The sequence below is a fragment of the Gobius niger genome (assembly GCF_951799975.1).
Source record: "Gobius niger genome assembly, chromosome: 13".
Lineage (NCBI taxonomy): Eukaryota > Metazoa > Chordata > Actinopteri > Gobiiformes > Gobiidae > Gobius > Gobius niger.
In genome coordinates this window covers 5,505,871-5,527,893 of record NC_136864.1, presented here as the reverse complement: position 1 = coordinate 5,527,893, position 22,023 = coordinate 5,505,871, and the positions used below count along the sequence as shown (strand labels likewise).

The 22,023-nt window shown below is 40.5% G+C and overlaps 2 protein-coding genes across 3 annotated transcripts in view; both read left to right on the top strand.

Moving 5' to 3' along the window:
• copa (COPI coat complex subunit alpha) overlaps window positions 1-22,023 on the top strand; it is a 198,761-nt gene that overhangs the window by 26,467 nt on the left and 150,271 nt on the right. Inside the window, exons 28-30 of one of the 2 annotated variants that reach the window (XM_079569681.1) lie at window positions 160-321; window positions 520-714; window positions 2,189-2,270. In XM_079569681.1, the coding sequence (XP_079425807.1) occupies window positions 160-321; window positions 520-714; window positions 2,189-2,248 (417 nt within the window). In that variant the 3' untranslated portion in view covers window positions 2,249-2,270. Of the gene's footprint in view, window positions 1-159; window positions 322-519; window positions 715-2,188; window positions 2,410-22,023 lie in introns of those variants that run through there. The other variant, XM_079569680.1, reaches the window with a different exon arrangement.
• ncstn (nicastrin) lies at window positions 4,068-21,623 on the top strand. The gene is made up of 17 exons (XM_079569740.1): window positions 4,068-4,198; window positions 6,871-6,972; window positions 7,104-7,227; window positions 8,781-8,902; window positions 9,027-9,172; window positions 10,422-10,572; window positions 10,812-10,924; window positions 11,171-11,323; window positions 12,375-12,479; window positions 12,568-12,648; window positions 16,073-16,242; window positions 16,884-16,986; window positions 17,064-17,162; window positions 17,228-17,315; window positions 20,036-20,199; window positions 20,288-20,500; window positions 20,991-21,623. Exons 1-17 carry the CDS (start codon window positions 4,141-4,143, stop codon window positions 21,111-21,113), a joined length of 2,115 nt encoding a protein of 704 aa, XP_079425866.1. The 5' UTR covers window positions 4,068-4,140; the 3' UTR covers window positions 21,114-21,623.

Genomic DNA, 22,023 nt, shown 5'->3' with positions numbered 1-22,023 from the left:
AACAGGTTCACAAACTAGGAATTTTTCAAGCAAAGTATGGTAACTGCTATAAACTGATAAAGTGATCACATCATTTTATTCTGTTCGATAAATGGGACATTACTCTTCAGCTGCTCATTTCAGTGTATTTAAAGTTTTGCATCTCTGTCCCGTGTACAGATGGCGGCCTACTTCACCCACTGTAACCTGCAGCCTGTGCACATGGTGCTGGTGCTGCGTACGGCGCTCAACCTTTTCTTCAAACTCAGAAACTTCAAAACCGCCGCAGGTTTCGCCCGACGCCTTCTCGAACTCGGGCCCAAACCAGACGTCGCACAGCAGGTATTCATTTGGTGACGAGCCTTTTTTTAGAACATAATAATTGGATTTGATTCCTCAGCTACTTTAGACATTGCTGGATTATATGTTGTGACCCTCCCTGGTCCATCCCCACCTGAATAACCTTTTGTTTTCAGGCTTCTTTGATAGATAAGTCTTGCTAATCCGTGCCATAAACGAACCTCTATATTTCCTTCACAGACGCGTAAGATCCTGGCGGCCTGTGAGAAGAACCTCACAGACGAGCACCAGCTGAACTACGACGCCCACAACCCGTTCGACCTGTGCGCCGCCTCCTTCGTGCCTCTGTACCGCGGCCGTCCCGTCGAGAAATGCCCCCTGTCCGGAGCCTGCTACTGCCCCACCTACAAGGGCCAGATCTGCAGGGTCACAGAGGTAAAATACCATCCATTCTTTTGTAAAGGTTTAACTGTAGAGATGAGGGAAAATCAATGAAATGTCAATGTTTTTACAATGTTTTAACCCATTTTTTCAACCTTCTTTTCCCCACTTTTCCCCCTATTTTCTCTGACAATTTTCCACCATTTTCTCTCCATTTATTTCCCATATCTTTCCCAATTTCCCCCCAGATTTTTCAGCTTTCCCACCCCCCTCTTCTTTCACCCAAATCCCCCCCCCCCCCTATTTTCTCCCATTTTTTCCCCATATTTCTTGACACTGTAGATAAACTCGGTATTGTAAATTTACAAATCTTCCACACAGCAATTTTGATAATAGCTTTCGATATACTGCCCACCTCAATTTACAAGTTCAGACAAATAGACCAGAGTTTTGAGCAATGTTGCCACTTTGACAAATCACCCAAACATCTAAACAGGGTATCCGCGGGGTCTTTAAAAAGTCTAAAAAAGTAGAAAATTCAAGAATCCAAATTTAAGGCTTTAAAAAGTCTAAAATTCAGCCTATTTGAACTGCATAATTCACAATAAAGTTTGTCCAAATGTTCAGAAATAGCCACAACTGGCTCAGGATGTAAAGAAAAAGCTCCACTCTGCTCCAGCGACAGAAAGGAAAGCGAAATGCGAGTCCCAGTTACTTAAGTCTGTTCATCAAAACATCTACAAAGAATCAAGCCGGACAGCATAAGTTAACATAAAACCTAAACTATGTTGTGGCCTAATAATAATATAATAAAAAAATATATATTATGATAATTATAAAGTTGAAATTATTTTCAAAGTATTTATTTTAATGCAAAAGCCTTTTCATTTTTAGGAAAGGTGAATGTTTACTAGTTCAAGTATTAAAAGGCGTTTTCTAAATGGATCGAAATCATTTGCAAAGGGGGTGGTTTGACTCTGATGACAGCGTACTTAAAACATTATTTACATTTGATATCATTTACTTATGAACGTGTGCAATTTGTTTTTGGCCACTAGTTTTAGGGGTGCTTGACATGGCCTTGCCTATGATAAAAACTTTAAATATCAGTTGTTTCCTTTCATTCGGTTGATAATTGTGAATAATTGTAATAAAAATATAATATTATTGTCTCTCACAATAATGGTGACTCAAAATTTTTGAAATCGTGACACCTCAGATAGAGTATGACAGCCCTGCTCTATTTTTATTATGGGTTAGGGTTGAATGGTTTGCATGTTAAAATGCCTAAGGGGAAAAGTTCTTACAGTTTGACACTTTGATTTTTGTGACTATGATTTTCTTTACATTCTATTTACATTGTGCTTAAAAAACAGGTCTTAATTTTGAGATTTTGTGGTCTTTAAAAGGTCTTTAAAAGGTCTTAAATTTGACTTGTCCACCCCTGCAGATACCCTGTCTAAAGAGCTGAGTATCATTGGTATTTTCAGTCTTTACTCATTAGATTTTTCCGTTTCTTGTTTTGCAGGTGACCGAGATCGGCAAAGACGTGATCGGGCTTCGCGTCAGTCCGCTCCAGTTCCGCTAAAAAAAGAGGAACGGCTAAAAAAACACGACGCTGCTTTTGTGTAATGCAGAAATGTAACAGAATTCTAGCTAAAGATGTTTAACTCCACCCTGCTCCTTGTAAACTTTTAACCCTTTCACATATGTTCACCGACCGTAACAAAACTATTTCAGCTTGGTCTTCTCTGTGCTGTTTTTGCCTGTCACTTAGAATTAAACATGTTTCAAAGAGGCAAATAAAGCTGTCTCAATCAAAAATGTTTGTATTTTTTGTGTTTAGAACCTTTACTGCCCCGGTAGATTGGGTGAAATGTAGACGCATTTCCCTTTCTGAAAATGAAAATACTGTCAGACTTGTCAGACATTTGAACATTTTGAGATACAATGACAGACCTTAAAAATAAAGGTTGTAGTAAGTTGCTAGTATAATAATTGGTAACTGGTGCCACTACATTGAAAACTGTAGAAGTTATTGAAGAGTAATATTCATAAATTGTTCTATTTTGGCATGGATTTCAAAATAAAGGATCAGACTTAAAAAATAAATGTTCTAATACGTTGATGGCATAATAACTGGTGCCAATACTGTAATAATTGTAGAAGCTATTAAAGAGTAATATCCATACATTTTCATATATTGACATAAATTTCAAAATAAATGTCCAGATCCAAAGGTTGTAGTATAATAATAATTGGTAACTGATGTAGATTTGGTGTCACTATATTGTGGGTTCTCTGTCCTCCTCTGGGCTACACTTTATTGCATTTTAAGTAAATTTAATAATGCCAGTTCATGACCATTCAAAATATTTAGAATTAGATGCTTTACAGCATATTGAACAAAGCAAATGTCATTTCTCTACTAGAAAAAGAGATATGCAGGACCTATACCTGATTTTTTTTTAAATTATTATTACAAACAATGAAAGTGAAGGCCTCTAAATAAAACTTTCTTTACATATTTGTAGCATCCCAGTTCTTCACAGGGACGAGTTTATAGAGTTTGGGAAAGTGACGTCATATCGCTAAGCATGGGATTAGCAGCAATTATAAAGTAATGGAGATTTTAAAAGTTAAAATACTGGAGTTATTGTTCACATTAAAACACTTGGACACCACAGTGTGTTAGATGTATTTACAAGCAGTAACTCAGCAGCTAACGGAGTTGTTCCATGGCTATTTTTTCTCCACTTTTTATAGTGTTTTTAGCTAAATGCATGCTAACAGCTGCGAAGATGGCCGATCTCCATGGCAACTGTGGAATTTGCAGGGTCACTTTCAAAGAAATGGAAGAAAACTAGCCTAAAACCATTGATACAAATGCTTTATAATGAGATGCATTTATATTAACTTTCGTGCCACGATCAAAGAAAAAAAAAAATCTGGCCTTTAACTCCTTAACTCCCACCTGAACCTTTTCACACATTTTCTACAGTTTGGCTTTACCCCAATCCAAAAGCTTCTGGAAAAAAGGTGGGAAAATAGCAACAGAACTGGGATGAAAACAATGATGAAGATATGACAGAAAAGTGAGAAAACTTTGACGAAAAAGTGACAAAAAAATGACCAAAATGTGACAAAAAAAGACAAAAAAACTGACAAAAAACTGACAAAAATGTGATAAAAATGGCCAAAAAAATGTGACAAAAAATGACCAAAAAAATGATAAAAAATACAATAAATGTGACAAAAATGTGACCAAAAAAAGACACAAAATGTATTTTAAAAAATGACAAAAAAAGCTACAAAATGAGTTGACTACCCCCCCAAAAAAGATGGAAAAAAATCTGATGACGTGAGGACTCTACCCTTTTTTTTTTATCTGCCCAGTATCAGACCGGAAGTGTTCATCGGATCCCGGAAGCGCTCAGTGTTGACTTTTCCTGTTGTGTTTTTGCTTTCCGAACCAGGAAGATGGATTTACTGCCGACCAAATGGATCCTTACGCTGTTTATTTGTAGTTTTGTCACCGGTAAGTCATTCACACTTGGATTAAATGCACCTCCTTTCTGGGTAACGCCCTTATTTGTGCAGTTTCGTAGTTTTGCCGTTAGCCTGTGGAGTTCATTGTGCCGCGTTAGCTCGATGCTAACGCCAGAGCTAGCGCCCACTCCTTGTCATTTCACTGCCGTTAGTCTCCACTGTCGGCTTTTATAACACGTTTACAATGAGTACAAGGGTTACGGCGACTCCTGGTCAATGCTAAAAGCCAGAAAAGCCGGTATAACGAGATGAATTGTTGATTTTGTATTAATTTAATGTTTTAGCCGGGTGCAAGCTTGTGGTCTCTGATCGACTTCAGCGTGACTACTCGTGATCTCTGCTCACGGCTACAACTCCAAGGATTAACCACAAAGCAACAAAAGAAGACAATTAGCGGAGGTTTTCATTCAGAAATAAAGGATTAACTATCCACAAGTTTGATACAATTTGCTTTTGGCAGGTGTTTTTGAATTAGACTCAAAGGTGCAGATTCGAGGAAACAGACATGAGTCATTTTATTATAATCCAAGAAGTGGCCTTTTAAATCGTGTGCAAATGGTTAACACAGTGGTGAATAACTGAACTATAACAACCAACCGACACATCTGTTTTCAGTAGTGTACTTTATCCAACATAAACCCCAAAAATATATCCTCTCAAAGTAATTATTTCAAGTTCAAGTGCACCATAATTTGTGAGAATTTGTTTTTTTTTTAGTTTTTGAAATGGTGTCAATGTAGGTCAGCCCCTTTGGTGAATGTAAATAGTTGAGGCTCCCCCTACACAATAATGGCTTTGTCATTGCCTCTGGCTGTAGCTTCCATCCTCCCATATTAAATATCAGTTTGTTCTTCATAAGGATTGTGCAAACTGAGTAGCTGATTTTTGAACCGATGTGTAAAATAAGTTTCTCAAAGAAGAAAAAGTGATGCTTCATTTCCCACATTTTATTTATTATAAACATTGTTTTAACCTTAGAACAGACCCCGTATTGTTTATTGATGGGATCCCCATTAGCACAGCAGGGATGTCACTATTCTTCCTGGGGTTCACTTATTAAAATAAATATAATTATAAATGCACTAAAAATACATTAAGATGCGAAAGCCACGCAACAATGTATACAATATATCACTGTATCACAATTCATAATCACAACTTTCTTGGCATAATTCAACAATAATGTATCAAATCTCAAGCCTTAGTGAATATATCTTCTGTTCATTTCAGTGCTACATAATAGAAATTATTTTGATTTAAATGTTTTGATGTTTACTAGCATAGTTGGATTTTCAGGTTGCATATTCCATGCATGCATTGATACATAAACATAAATTATAAAGTGTAGAATATCAAAATGTCAGCAGCGCAAAGTTTACAGTCCTAGTGCAGGTGGTTTATAAAGTGACGCTGATGCAGAGATTATTGCACTTAGTTTCGCATAGTAGTTATTGCACATGAGTTGCTTTATGGTGGTGTTACACAGTCTGACAGCAGTGGAGATGAAGGACCAGCGGTGGCGCTTCTTCTTGCTCTGGGGTTGTCTCAGTGCTTGGCTGTTCATGGCTGCTGGTGGCACATAATCCTTACACAGATATTATTCAAATTTAATGAAACTTTTGGAATAAAAATCCCAAGAAATCTAGAACATAATGTAGGTTTTTTTTTATTACTCAATGTTTATTTTGATAATAAGCCAAAGAAAAAGACACATTTATGTTCAGTAATTACTGCTTGTAATTAATTGTGTTGTGCTACTTCCATAGAGCTCTGACATCTTTCTACCACAGGCAATAAATGGTTAGAAATGTAAATACCACAAAACCACATTTGCAAATTTCTGTGTGCTGAAGGAACCGGGCTGATAATGACGTCAATACTGTTTGTTTGAGTGTGGTTTGCAAAGGGAAACCAAAGGAAAACCAAGAGTAAACATTGTAAAAGTGGCACAGTGTTTAATATGGACTGGATAAATAACAGTTTACCTGGTAGAAAACTTTTGAAATGATTCTTCTTCTTCTGCTTCACCGCCTTAATTTCTTCTCCTCCTTCTCCTTCTCCTCCTCCGCCTTCTCCTCCTCCTCCTTCTTCTCTTCCTCCTCCTTCTTCTTCTCCGCCTTCTTCTTCTCTTCCTCCTCCTCCTTCTTCTTCTCTTCCTCCTCCTTCTTCTTCTCCTCCTCCTCTTCCTCCACCATCTTCTTCTTCTCCTCCTTCTTCTCCTCCTCCGTCTTCTTCTTCTCCTCCTCCTCCGCCGTCGTCTTCTTCTCCTCCTCCTCTTCCTCCGCCATCTTCTTCTTCTCCTCCTTCTTCTCCTCCTCCGTCTTCTTCTTCTCTTCCTCCTTCTTCTTCTCCTCCTCCGTCTTCTTCTTCTCCTCCTTCTTCTCCTCTGCCTTCTTCTTCTCCTCCTCCTCCTCCTCCTCCTTCTTCTTCTCCTACGCCTTCTTCTTGCTTTTTATTGCTGGAATGCTTTGTTTGTATTGTATATGTTTTTATTGCAGATTTTTTTTCTCAGCTCTTCAAGTGCCAGAGCAAACTCTTTTCATTGCCATTGGTCCCATGCAGTTGATCGTTGCCGCATATGATAATAAACTTGAACCTGAACAGTACTTCCATCTTTGCTCCTTTTGTTTTTCCTAATGCATTGTGTTTTCTTTTCTGCAGGAATCGACTGTAACTCTGTGGAGAAAAAGATTTACGTGGACCTGAACTACACTGTGCCGTGTGTGCGGCTGCTCAACGCCACGCACCAGATCGGCTGCCAATGTGAGTCTCACTGGTTGCTTTTCACACTGTTTTTTATAGATACAAAAATACTGTTGGTTTAAAGTTAATTTCACCTCTTTAACAATGTTTCCATACTTCTCTCCCTCTTTCTCCTCATCACTGTCTCTCAGCCTCTCTGTCCGGCGATGTGGGCGTCCTTCATGTTCTGGAGTCTGAGGAAAACCTGGACTGGGTTCTTAACACCGGCCACAGCCCTCCATATATGGTCATCCTGGAGGCGGAGCTCTTCACCAGGTTCGGTCCTGCTCAGCATCTTTGGCTGTGTTTCTGTGTTTCTTTGTGCTCCCAGAAAAGTTATTGCAGATTCACTGAGGTTTTAAATGGTCAAAATGGGTCCAAGGACGACTGAGAAACATCCCGTTAAAGTCTTCAATCCGAGAACCAGGATGTTCAACCCCTTAACTCCCACCTGAACCGAGCACATTTTCTCCAGTTTGGCTTTACCCCAGTCCAAAAGCTTCTGGAAAAAAGCTGTGAAACTAGCAACAAAACTGAGACGAAAACAATGATGGAAATGTGACAAAAAAGTAACAAAACATTGACAAAAAAGTGACGAAAAATTTATGAAGAAGTGGCAAAAATGTCACAAGAAATTGACAAAAAAATTACGAAAAATTACAAAAATATGACAAAAATTGGGGGAAAAATGGACACAAAAAAATGACCAAAAAATGATTAAAAAAAATGACAAAAATGTGATACAAAAAAATGACATAAAATTGCTTTAAAAAAATTGAAGAAAAAAATGAAAAAAGTTACAAAAATGAGTTGAATCTAACAAAAAAAATGATGGAAAAAAAATCTGATGACGTGAGGAAAAAGATCCTTTCAGTTCAGGCGGGAGTTAAGAGGTTAAATGCGATCGATCTGCGGCAACACGCGGTGTTTCAAAACGCATCAACATTGTTGTCCTTGAAAATTGACTTGAACAAATATATTTTGGCCTTTGCCTCTTCACATAACGTTAGTGTCCGTCCAGAGATAGAGGAAAAGGAGAAGGAGAAGGAAAAGGAGAAGGAAGAGTTAATCAGAAAGGAGAGTGTTGCATAAAACACAAATTATCTCAGAATCTAGAAAAAAAACAGTGATTTTGATCAAATTTAGCCTCTGTGTAGCTTAGGATTTCTCGGGAACCGAGGCACGTAGCTTAGATTCTCATCTTTCAAACGAGCCATAGCATGTGTCCATAGCTATAACATAGAATACTGTGTGGTGCTACAAATATCATGAAAACGGTCTGGATTGTTGGCTCTCTACAGCTAAATCCAAAAAACAGCACGGCACTCAATGTGTTAATTTAAAGGCACACAAAGAGCTACACCACAGGACAATCATTTCACAAAAACTTCCTGGACATTCAAATAGAAATTTTGCTCCCATTTTGATTAATATGTTTGTTGTAAGTGACGTATCACAGCTGATCTCCATGGTAACGCAGGACAGTCAGCACCATGTTTGTGCAGTATCCGGTGTTTGTAGAAATTCCTGTTGCCTCTCGATTACAGTAAAAAAAGTGAGAGAAAAATTAGAACTTAGTAGCTTTGTAGCATCAATTCAGGTTCATTGTGACAGTTGTGCATTTGTAGCAGCAAAATTAGCCCTGTCTTTAATTCAGTTTCCTAATAAGACCTTGTTTTTGCAAAGTTAACAAGCACTTCCAGCTGGATTATAGTTAAATGTCGTGCTGTGCATAATGTTTGCCTGTAGGTGCGGTGCAGAAACATCATATGGTCGTCTGTAGTTTCCTTCTGACCTACATCAAACCCGTGTCTGCCTCTGTTTTTCAGGTCGATCATGATGAAGTTGAAAAACGGCTCGCGGAGGGTGGCGGGCGTCGCTGTTATCGAGCCAAACACAAACTTACGCGGAGGATTCTCGCCGCACATGCAATGCCCCAATGAAAACACAGGTGAGAGGGGCCTGTCCCGACCTGCCCAGGAGAAGATAAACAGATCAATGTGCAGAAGAGTGAGAGGCTTCTGTTTTACAATCAGGTTCAATTGATAAATGAAGGGTTGTTGTCTTTTCTGAAGGCGTGTACACAGAGAAGTACGACCCGGCCTACGCTCACTGTAACGGCACACTGTGGAACCCTCAGGGAAACGGCCTGAGCTACGAGGAGTTCGACTTCCCCATTTTCTCTCTGAAAGACGACAACGACACTCAAGTCATACGACAGGTGAGGGAAGCTGTCAGAGCGACATTTGGGACAACCAACTTTAATACTCATGCTTCCAAAAAACCTCCATGCATCCTATTTCCTCACGATGGCCCCGTTAATAGCTTCGTGTTTACATCAAAAGCACAATGAAGGACCTGTAATACGAGAAATCTGCTTTCTCCATCCATCCGTCTTCTTCTGAGCATCTGCGCTGGATTTACAGACTCCTCCTACCCAGCTCTGATCGAGCATGTTCCTTAAAAGGGCACAAGGGCAGGATCTTCACTGTATATCCCCCGTGAGGCGTGTACTTCGGTCGTAACCGCGCCCACATCATTAGCTCTCATGCTAACAGCCAGTCAAAGTCAGTTCCTCATTGATAAACGAGATTTCTAAAATGTACCTTATGAAAACCAGCCAGGTTTCTTTAGCTGTACCTAACCCAGCGTTATCACAGGCTATATATCTGGCTGTAGAAACTTTTAAAAAAATTTAGAAACCAGGCTTTACAGTGGTTTAAAGCGTGTGTAAAGGGCCATGCTTTCTAATGGAAAACTAGCTTTAGCAGCATTGCAGCAATGGTGGCGCCCTGTATGGTGGTCAACTCTGCTACCCGCGGCCATTGCTCTGATGCTTCTAAACGTGTCAGGGTCGAACTCCGACAGCAGGGGGCGCTGTATAGCTTTTTGAAAGACAAAAATCAGTAGATTCCAAAACACAAACCAGTCAGTCTCTTGTATGGTTTCAAAATTATATACAAAAGTCTAAAACATAAAATGTATAAAATAAGTACAAACTTGTGACCAACGCTGTGTTTCTCCCTGAGGAAAGCTCTGACTGAACTCTTTCCAATGAAGTATTGGCCAATAGCCGATATAGTAAAATGCCTCATATCGGCCCCGAGGGGCCCTAGTTTTAAAGTCTAGACGACTTCTTGAAACTTGTTCCTATTCTGTCCGTGACAGCAGTGCACCTTTTACTGCCCTTAAGTGTAACTGCACCTTTGTTAAAGTCACAGTCTGGACGTTTAAAAGTAAATGTAATAGATTACATCTAATTGACCACCTGGGTCTGAAATTTGAGAAAATGTTAATAATATTGACTACGATTTTTTCTAAAGTCCCTCCTTTTGCGACTAATCAGAATCCCCGGTGCCATCACTTAGACCAATGAAATTTTCCATCTCTCTCTCTCTGTGCCTCTTCTTCACTTCGCATTCTTACAGACTCTATCTTAAACTCTGATCCAAATATCCTCTTGTTTCCAGTGTTACCTAGACCATAACCGCGCCTTGAACGGCTCTGTCCCCGAGTACCCGCTGTGTGCCATGCAGCTGTTCTCCCACATGTCTGCGGTCACGGACACGCCCACCTGCATCAGGAGGAACAGGATCCAGCACGACTTCAGCATCAGCCCCGGTACCTGCACAAACTCCTGTTCTCTACACGTCATCGTCTGCACATCTACAACAGTCTGTGTGGAAACGTGAAGCTACTTTTAAACGATAATTCTCATATAAAGTAACATTCTCAAAAGGTCTATAGATTCAGTCATAATTTCTAGTTTTGACTGTGAGACTAACCATAAACCTGAAGAAAATGCCCATTCTTCCTGCCAGGCCGCCTCCGTATTAACCCAGTCTCTTGGTCCTTTGCAGAGATGGTGTGTGATCCTTTGGGAGGTTCTAACATCTGGACGTCGACTCGACCGATCAACAACACAGAGAAGGGACACAAAAACAATCACAGTTTCGTCATCGCAGCCGCCAGAGTAAGTTCAGGAGAGACTGAGAAATTTAAGTTCCTCATTGTGTCTAATTTTTCTTGCATATCGAAATTCCCTCGTTCCTCTGTCAGGGGAATGATCACAACTCTTTAGAAAGTATGTATTCACAGATTGCTTGTGTTTGTGGCAGTGAATATATTATTTCTCTGCATTAAGAAGCATTAAACTGGACCTTAACACAACCTTCCTTTTGAAGTGTTTCTGACGTGGTACCGTTGTCTCTCTCCTCAGCTGGACAGCAGGTCGTTCTTCTTCGACTTGGCGCCTGGAGCTCAGAGCAGCGCGTCGGGGCTCATCGCTCTGTTGGCGGCTGCTCAGGCTCTGAAGAACATCACGGAGGCGACTCAGCCCAACAAGACCATTCTCTACGCTTTCTTCGAAGGGGTCAGTTCAAAAATACCTTTTAACTTTACTTTTGACATTGCTCACTTACTGTGTTATTGGGCAACACACTAAACTTCACATTTCCTGTATGAATGTATGAGAATGGGTTTAATATTTGAGTGTTTTGGAGTTGTTAAGAGTGTGACCGAGAAGCATAGATATAATAATTAGAGATGGATGATTCAGCCTCATTCATTGTAAAGGTCCCAAGCAGCCATGGAACTTGCATGGCTGCTCAATCTCCTCCTACACAACCTGTTCCTTAAACGGGGGAAAAAGGCGGGAAACCCTGCACTCACGGGGCGGGTGGAGCCTGTTGATTGACAGGCTCTGGAGCCGGTCAATGCACTGAAAAGGCTTCCACTATTTTGGGCTGATGTACAAAAACCAGCGTGGTTAAAAATATTTCTAGCCCTTGTCACATGGGTCATAGCGACTTTTAGAAACAATGAAACTGTTTGGAGCCAGGCTTTTAAGCCGTTCTAGGGAGGTTTGAAGTCCCATTAGAATCCTGTCTACCAGTGTCTTTTGGAGTCGCCTCGGGCCACAAGGGGTTGGTTTTACAGCAATGTAGCTCCATGAGGACCATAGAGAAGCGCCCATTGCTTAGTGAATGACTGAATGTAGCTTTTTGATGAAGAGAAGAAAAGCTATTGAAACGCTAAATCTGTGGTTAATTCATTTGCCTCATGTACCTTATCGGAAAACAAATCGTTTATCCAACTCTTTTGTCCTCTCTGTCACCGAACTGTTGAATTCTGAAGGGAGTGTGTTTACCAAGTGACCCTGACCTTTTTTTTATCATCCATTTTCTGTATTGTTGGAAGTGACACACAGTGAGTGTTGTGATCTGTTTGTGCAATATCTGTCTGAGGCTGCAGCAAATCAATTGCCCTTGAGGGATCAATAAAGTTTTCTGAATCTGAATCTGAATATCCTTTGGAAATCGATTGGACAGGAAGTCATTTTAAGTGTCATGTTCCGTAAGAAAGTTGATTTATAATAAGCATCAAATACTATAAAAACTGTGTCTGTTTTCACTTGAATCCAGGAAACCTTCGACTACATCGGCAGCTCGAGGATGGTGTACGACATGCTGAACGACCAGTTTGTCGTGGACCTCGACAACGTTCACTCTGTGGTGGAAGTGGGACAGGTCAGCACGGGTTATTTCATATCTTCATCTACATTTCTGTCCGTTATCTCGTTTGGTTTGACGTAACTGCTGCTCGCTCTTGTCGCAGGTTGGAATCAGAGCGGAGAATTCTCCGATATGGCTCCACTCGGACCCGGTCTCTCGAAGGAACAGCAGCGTCGATGAAGAGGTTTGTGTCTGAGGCCACTTCCTCTGCACTTTTTTCACTGCGTCCATACAACGCTGTAGCCTGTGTTTTTCTGAAACTTCTACATAATCAAAAAGAACGCACTGTTTAGCATTTCCCCCAATAATACAGGGTATCTGCGGGATCTTAAAAAGGGGTCTAAAATTCAAGAATCCAAATTTAAGGCTTTAAAAAGTCTAAAATTCGGCCTATTTGGTCTTAAATCCAGGGTAAACTGGTCTTAAAAATTAACGTTCAACGACCCAATTATTTGCGCACAATTTAGTTTAAAAAGTAGACAAATAAATGCACAGAAGCACCGATGAGTAGCCGCTCATTTACCTGGTCCGAGAGGGCGAAGCGACGCTGACGCACTGGCCGCTGCCACAAACAACGCGTAAACTCACCGATAGTCGAGCGAGGCAGAAGGACTCTCCTTCAGAGCTTTATCCGCCCAAAAAAACGACTGAAGTCAGCAGTGTTTAGGAATCCAAAACATGACCAAGGTGTTGTTGTCGCTGATGGATCCGTAATGCTGCTGTCGGTGGAAAGATACGTCCAATATGAAACAACGTGGAGATAAATCCTTCACTGTAAATATCCAACTCAAGGTAATGAACGGCATAATTCCCAATAAAGTTTGTCCAAATGTTGGGAAACACAAAGCTAACGCTCCTCTGCTCAGTGACAGAAGGAAAGTGAACGTCCTGTTACTTAAGAAATACGTTTCTCAGTTTGTTCATCAAAACATCCGACAAAGAAGTTTAGAAAACATAAAACCTAGACTAGATTCTGGCCTAATAATAATAAAATTAAAATAATTATGATGATTAATTAGTTGTAAAGTTGACAGTGTTTTGTGTTGTTCTTTGCAGACGAGTGGAAAAGCTGCTTTTATTTTTAGAAACAGTGAATGTTTACCAGCTCAATATTACAAAGCATTTAAATACAAAAACTAAATATCTGTTGTTTTCTTTCATTCAGTCGATAATTGTGAGTAATTATTCAATCTCAATATTCTTATTATGGGTTAGAGTTATTTAAACTTGAATGGTTGTTAAAATGCCTAATGTGAAAAATGAAGTTCTTACATTTGTACATCCCACTGTGAAATCAAAAACAACAGTTTGACACTTGGATGTTTGTGACAGTGATTTTCTTTACAGTCCATGTATATATTGCGCATTCAAAAACAGGTCTTATTTTTGAGATGTTGTGGTCTTAAAAAGGTCTTAAAAAGTCTTAAATTTGACTTGTCCAACTCTGTAGATACCCTGTAAATATATTATTGAAGCATTATGCATTAGGTGACGGGCAGGACCAGGTGTCGGCAATGCAGCTCTTCATCTCCATCTCCCTTGTAGTGTTTCGCTTTGTCTCGCTGCCGCCCAGACTGTGAGCTGGCACAGCTAAAGAAAAGTGTAGAAAAAAACTGATGTGAAATAGTTCGAGAGCTTATCGTAAACCACGATCTGTCCTCTTTTCCTCCCAGTCACACGCACTGGGCCGACCTGCTCCAGCCCAGTCTCTGCTCTCTGTGTATAAGTGCTTTTTCGCCGCTTTTATTGAATGAGACGATGTATTTATGCAGTTGGAGTCTCTTTATGAGTAAACAGGGAATACAATATATTGTCTTAAGTGTTTTTCGTTCATAAACTCATTGGGACTGGAGGCATCTTTCAAATGACGCTCGAATCGATGTCAGGAGGAGAAGCCACGGGTGAAACAGCCTGATGCAGATTCGGGACATGTCTCTAGACCCAACAGATCCAGAAACTCTGATAAAGTAGCTAAATGCTTTTTATTTGAAGAAACTTAACTCAATATTCACGGAAAAAAGAGATGTGGCAATGCAAACCTTCAATACAGCACTGAAAGTAGGGCTGGGCGATATGGCCAAAAATGTAAAATCCTGCACATTAATATTTGATAATGTAGCTACAATTAGGCCCATTAAGATAACATAACCCTTAGATATTCCTTGTCTGCTCTCAAAAGTAAAACCTCTTAATGGGCCGAATGTCCACCCTAGTCCCTAGCCCCTCATTCACTACATAGGCCCGCACTATATTGTCGACTATATAGTCACTGATTCTGTTGGCGATTCGGACACAAGCCACTACTTTTTCCGCGCTGTGTGACGTCACGAGTGCTGCGGCGTGCAGATGTTTTTTTATCTGAATTTATTTATTGTTACAAACGTATATTTTATGAAACAGAACGACTGTTTTGGCATTTTTACAGGCGTTTTATTTGACATTTAGATTAAAATTAAAACCATAATCACTAAAAAAATCACTCCAGCGTTAGCTCAGAGACGAGCCGAAAGTAGGTCAGAGCCCGGTGTCCGAAGCGCCAGCAGATTGAGTGACTACATCTGCTAAAAGTTCGCTAAACTCCGGGAATAAAGTATTTCTGTGATAAAGACCAACCAAACTCAGAGACAGTGGAATATTTATCAATTAATACGAGTCAGATACGCTTTATTTAACATGGATTTTACATGAATGGCTTGGATTATTCGAGAGGAAGCTATCGTCATTTAACAGCTCCAGCTAAAGGTTAGCAGCTAACGTTAGCATCTTTTCACCGTAACCGTTTATATTGAAGTTGTTTATTAATAAGAAATACAAACACACGACTGAAACAGCTGATTTACTTCAGTCGTGTTGTTTAGTTCAAAGACCTGTCGCTGTCAGGCTCTTCTCCGACTCTCGCAATGCATTGTGGTCTATATTGACCCGTTTAGTGACCATCGATGCTCACTACTTTTCGAGATGCATTGTGGGAAATTTCGAGTGCACTACTTCTCTCTGGACATTCGGACACCCCTACAAAATGGCGTGAGCACTATATAGTCACTATATAGGGAATAGTGTGGACATTCTAACACAGCGATGGAGTTTTCAAAAGTGTTTTAGTTTTATCGTCTTCCTGCCTCTGCTGTGGTTGGCAACCGTCTCCATAGAGACTCAAGGGAAAGAGGCGGAGTTAGCAGAGTGAGAGAAAGGAACAAGAGCAGACCGGAGGAAAGTGGGAAAAAACTCCACCGTCCTCTTAAAACACAACATGCGGCTTTTGTGAAGCAGCAGATTAATTCGATTCTATCTGAAAGTGAATGATTCCCGGGGTCTTACTCTTAAAAAAGGTTAGATTAACTTACTTACTGAACAAAGTAGTAAGATTGGAGTAATGTGTTGCTAAGCAACTCGTTACTGCCACCACTGGTCATAGTGTGTTAGTGTTACTTTGACTGAAATTATGAAGAAATAGAAGTTAACGACCAACTACCACCATCAAGTAAACCAGAATGTTGATATTGACACGTTCAGCTCTGGATTTATATATTTGTCAACAGCCGTACACATGGGAACAGTCTTGGTGCAAAACAATCTGACAGTATTTCTCATTTCCTCTTGTGTCTCAGGTGAAGAAGCTGATTGTGAACTTCCAGGCCGCCGCCGCGAACATAAACGTCTCGCTCCAGGAGCCGCAGGAGTCGCAGCCTCTCCCTCCGTCGTCTTTCCAGCGTTTCCTCCGAGCGCAGCCGCTCCCCGGCATCGTCATCCAGGACCACGCCTCCACCTTCACCAACAGGTGGGTCCCGACTCCAGACTCACTGAGACTGAGAGAAAAAAAGTGTGCCGGAATAGCAACAAAAAAGTGGCAAAAACATGACAAAAAATCCTTAAAGTGACATAAACGCTGCGACAATGCAACAAAAAAGTTACGATCAGTTTTGTAAGCTTTGGCTTTCAAATGACGCGTCACACTGGCCTAGAGGCTTCAAGTAAGAAAATGCTTTTTAATTAAAGCGGGGTTAATATATTGTTGATTCTTAAGCTATACGACAAAAGTATTAAGTATTAAGTATTATTTGTCGCATTTTTGGCATTTTTTCGTACATTTTTTGTCAATTTCTTGTGACATTTTTGTGACATTTTTGCTACTTTTTCATACATTTTTCATCACTTTTTTGTCACATTTCCATCATTGTTTTCGTCTCAGTTTTGTTGCTATTTTCACAGCTTTTTTCCAGAAGCTTTTGGACTGGGGGTAAAGCCAAACTGGAGAAAATGTGCTCGGTTCAGGTGGGAGTTAAGGGGTTAAGAAACGAAATATGCACAGATTTTTTCCATTTGTAGCATCATAAATATAGTACTAAGGAATTGAAATGTAATTAAAAAGCATAACGTGTGACTTCCTGCCGCTGTTAACCCTCAATATTGTCTTTGCAGATATTACGAAAGTATGTTTGACAACCCCGAAAACCTGAACATGTCGTATCCCCCGGACCTGACGCCCGAGCAGCAGCTGAACTTCGTCACTGAAACGGCCAAGGTCTTCATTACTTCCCTTTTAAGGAGACTTCTAAGAATCCAGCAACATCGATGAATCGTTTTTCCTGTGTGTTTCAGGCCCTGGCAGACGTGGCCACGCTCATCGCCCAGACTCTGTTCCTTCAGGCCGGAGGAGAAGCCGCTCAAGCTGCTTCCGTCACCGCAGACCCTCAGATCGTAAGAGCTTTTAGAAACCGCTCATGTTTGTGATCAGTCTGAATCCTAACGTCTCGCCCTCTCAGGTCACACAGCTGTTGTACGGCTTCTTGGTGAGGTCGAAAAACTCCTGGTTTGAGCAGATCGTTCCCTCAGACTTCAGCAGCCGCCTCGGTGAGCTTAAACTTCTGTCACTCTGAGATTCTGTTGCCTGTGGTGTGTTTTAGGCTGAACCTCACAGCTAATTCAAAGTTTATTCTATAGCACTTTGCTTTTCTAACACAATACTTGTACTTGTTTACCCAAATCAAGATGAGTTTCATTGTGTTTCAGTGTTGGGCAAGTTACTGTATCAAAAATGTAGCTGAGTTGCACAACTTTGAGTTACTTTTGGCAAAATATAAACTGAATACAGTAATAATGCCACTGAGCAAAAGTGCAGTCAGAGATTTCCTTTTCTCTTACTTTCCCCCCATTGTCTTGTGTTTTGTTTTGACGACTTTAACCTCTTAACTCCCACCTGAACGGATCCCATTTTCTCCAGTTTGGCTTTAGCTTAATCAAAAAGCTTCTTGGGGTAAAAAACACCAAAATAGCCACAAAAAATTAGAAGAAAACAAGGATGTAAATGCAACAAAAATGTGAGAAAAACGCAACAAAAAAGTGACCAAAACTCAACCAAAAAGTGACAAAAATTCAACAAAAAGTGACAAAAATTCAACAAAAATTCAACCAAAAAGTGGCAAAAATTCAACCAAAAGTGACAAAAATTCAACAAAAATTCAACCAAAATTCAACAAAAAAGTTACAAAAACTCAGCAAAAATGTGACCAAAAAAAACATAAAAAAGGTGACACAGCAACAACGCGAGGAAAAAGATCAGTTTTGTGGGTCTTAGCTTTCAAATGAGGTGTTACACATTCGGTTTAGGCGGGTGGTAAGAGGTTAAAGAGACTAGATGCAAGTTTGTCATTTTATACTCACTACTGCCACCTCAGGTCGTACACGTAACTGCAGCTTCTATATTAAGCTCGTGCATGACGGCACTTCAGACCCGAAGTAACACCTTTTTTAGTGTCTGGGCTCATTCTACACATTAGGACATGGTTGGAACATGTAGGGGGAGGAAAATACATAATTTTTACATTTTTAAACTCTGTATAATCCCTTTAACTAAACACAGCTGCAGATCTTTTACACCAGTGTCCAACATGTTTGGAGCATTTTTTTGGTCATACATTTAACTTCACTTGTAACTTGAGTTACTTGAAATGTATTGACTAATGTGTTCCCATGTTTTGTGTAAGTAATATGTTAAAATTACTGAAAATAAGTAACTCCTTACTTTTGTAATACGTTACCCCCAACACTGGTGTTGGTACTTTTCAAACAAAGCTTTACTGTAAATGTTGGCATTAAAAGCTCTTCAATTAGGGCGGCAACTAACGATTATTTGGTAATCGATTAATCTAGTGTTTGAAAATTATATTTTTTCAATCACATAAACTAAAGTGGCATCGCTTGAGGAGGTGTCGATGGAATAAACTTAAAGTGAATGTTTGTTTGAGGCTCTTGCCGCTAATTCTGCTTCTGACTGGAAGAGACACAGACGGATTTTTATGATATTTTCAATGTACAAAACACTACAGACCCTAATTTTAAAAACAAAGTTTTCATTAAAAAAATACTACATTTTCATGTCATTTTTGCTCTATTTAAGTCTGTTTACTAGAAAACGATTAATGAATTACTTAAATAGTTGTCGACTATTTCAATAATTGCTGATGTTTTTAATAGTTGTTTCCGCCTTATCTTCAATAATATCGTTTATTGCAATATTTTCCAACCTCAAAAGTAACAATAGCACAATAAAAGCGTGACTAAAATGTGACTAAAACAGGATTTAAAAAATTATGAAAAAGTAACAAAAACACGAGGAAAAGAACTATGAAAACACCACAAAAAAGAGACTTAAGAGGTTAAAAATCTCCTTTTCCCTTTTTCAAGAGTTTTGTAGTTCTGAGCTTTCAAATGGGGTGTTACTCTTGACTTATTGGCTATAATCTCTCCAGTCGTGAAGCTTTTAGATCTGGTTAAAGCCGAACTGGAGAAAATGCGCTTGGTTAAAGTGAGAGGCAAGAGGTTTGTAATGTAACAGTGTTTCTTCCACTACTCAAAGACGACGTTATGTGTATAGTGCCTTTTCAGGTTTTACTAGATACAGCGATACAGATATTGCATCACCTAATATTGCGATATGATATTGTTCTTGCTCGAGTCCTGACAAGAACCAGGAAATAGGACCATATTAGTCCAGTGCTCCGGTCTCTGCACTGGCTTCCTGTCACTCAGAGCATAGAATTTAAAACAGCTCTGCTCGTGTACAAGTCTTTTCATGGTTTAGCACCAAAGTCCATCTCTGACATGTTACAGCCGTATGAACCATCTCGGGGCCTTGAGAACTCCAGGGAGGGGCCTCCTGGTGGTTCCCAGAGTCAATAATAAACACAGTGAGGCTGCGTTTCAGTTTCATGCAGCTAAAATCTGGAACAGTCTTCATGAGGACGTGAGACAGGCCTCAACTCTGACAATGTTCAAATCCAGGCTGAAAACAGTTCTTTTTGCCCATTCATATGACTGAATGTATTTTATCTGCACTCTCGCCTTTAACTGTAATTGATTAATTCTATGTTGATGTTTTTAATTGATTGTATTTGTTTTCTTATATTTATGCAACTGTGAAGCACTTTGAATTGCCTTGTGTATGAATTGTGCTCTACAAATAAACTTGCCTTGCCTTCTTGAAGTGCAGCTCGAGACCCATTCACCACCAGAGCGTTTGTTTGTCCGACTGTCCTGAGTTCTTGAACCCATTTTCCTCCTCTGTGCCACAGTCGCCCGACCCACCAACTTCTACACCGGCGTCCACATGCAGAAGAGCGAGGCCACATTTTTGGTCGAATACATTCTGGCGAATCTCACCGGGACAGTCGTCAACGTGACCCAGGACGACTGTAAGAACCAGAGGGAGGACAAGGACGACAAGGAGAGCAGACAGGTGAGAGATCATGAGTGTCTGGTTTAATGTTTCCAAATGTAACTCATTCAAACCCTGACATCTCGATGCTCGTTCTCTTCTGTTGCAGTTTTATTCTTACGCCTGGGTGCAGGGCGCTCTGGCTCCGAACAGCTCGGAGCGGGACAGTTTCTGCGTCAAGTCCTCGGTGCGTTTGTCCCCAGCCAGGTCTCCGGCCTTCGACCTGGACGACTTGACCTCCACAGAGTACTCCACGTGGACCGAGTCCCGGTGGAAGAAGATCACGGGGCGCATCTTCCTCGTGGCCAGTCACGATCTAGAGGTGAGAAGGGTGGAGTGTTTTGCTCACGGACCATGTGGGGCATTTCTGTCTGAAGTTTGCAGGTTCTCATTTATCTATAACGTGCACAATGGGTTAATCCATCATGGAGACGCACAAACAACCAGCAATTTCCTCTTTTTCTGCGAGCTGCATTTGTGTTTTCTTTGTTCCACACTGTTTTACTGGATCCTTCTGCACGTCTTTGCCGTGTTTTTTGGGGTTTTATATATATAGACTGTAATCTCCTAAACACATTCAAAGTGCATGATCTTCCTTTATCTCAAAAAAAGGGTCACTGATGAGGCTCCTATGGCAGGTACCACACTTTGATGCAGCTGGTTGCTCTCTTTGGCTCCTCTGAGAGAAGAAAGGCCGTATCTATGGTGTTTCTGTAAATAAATTGACAATCGTGGGCATTGAGATTTTGATTGATCTGGAATTTCTCCCATTCCTGTCAAAAAACGTATCATTTTCTATTATTTCCCTCCAGATGCTCACGTTAGGCGTCGGCATCGGCATCCTGCTCGCGTCCCTCTTCTTAACCTACATGATCAGCTCGAAGGCGGACATCCTGTTCTGCGCCGGGAGGGAGCCCACTAACGCCACCTACTGATCACCTACAAGGACTGCCCCGCGACCAACGACCACTGCAACGACTCTTCTACTGCGAAAACTGCAAATACTTCAACCAGGGCAGGGTATTTTCTCTCTAAAACACACGCAGGTACAGCAGTTTAGCATTATCTTTCCCCCAACGGACTCACGGCTTTTGTGAGTTAGGCCTTCGAGACTGAAACACGGGCCTGTTTCCATCGAACTCGGACTAAAAACACGGGCCAAAAATCGACGGCAGAGGAAGCCGGCAACGCCCTTTTTCGAGAGACTGGATGTTAATATTTCAGCGATTTCTTTTGAGTTTTTCCATGATTTTAATGTTGACGAATGTTTTGTTTGTTCCGGGCACTAAACATCGTGCGTTACTTGGGTGAATGTGAGACTGTGTGTGTTTGTATATAAATCTCGAGGATGTGAATGTGTGGATTTAGGTTAAAACGGTGTGAGTGTGATCAGAGCTGCTCTATGTGACTTTTTGGGGCAATATAACAAGTTTCAGTTCAAGGTTTAGCTTTTGGTCTGTTCACGGAAGTTCAGCTGTAGTGACTTTTTAAAGCATTAAGAGCCTCTTGCAAATATTCACTTAACGTTTACTCCATTAACACGTCTTCAAGCGTCACTTTAGCTTCAAATAAATCACAATGAAGATTTGGAAAAAATGTAACACTTTGAAATGGCATCTGTATTAGGAGTAATAAATGATTGGGTGCTAGAAAAGAGAGACAGAAAGTGACTGTGCTGGGTACCTTTTAAACAATACCCGTTGGTATTGTAAAAACAAGGTTTAGGTACTACTTGTGTCGGAAAGATGAAAGTACCAAACTTAAGAGACCAAGTTTTGATGCCTGTTGGGTCCAGGGACATAGGGCCTCATTTCCTAGTTATCCAGAGTGTTGTTGATTTCTGGT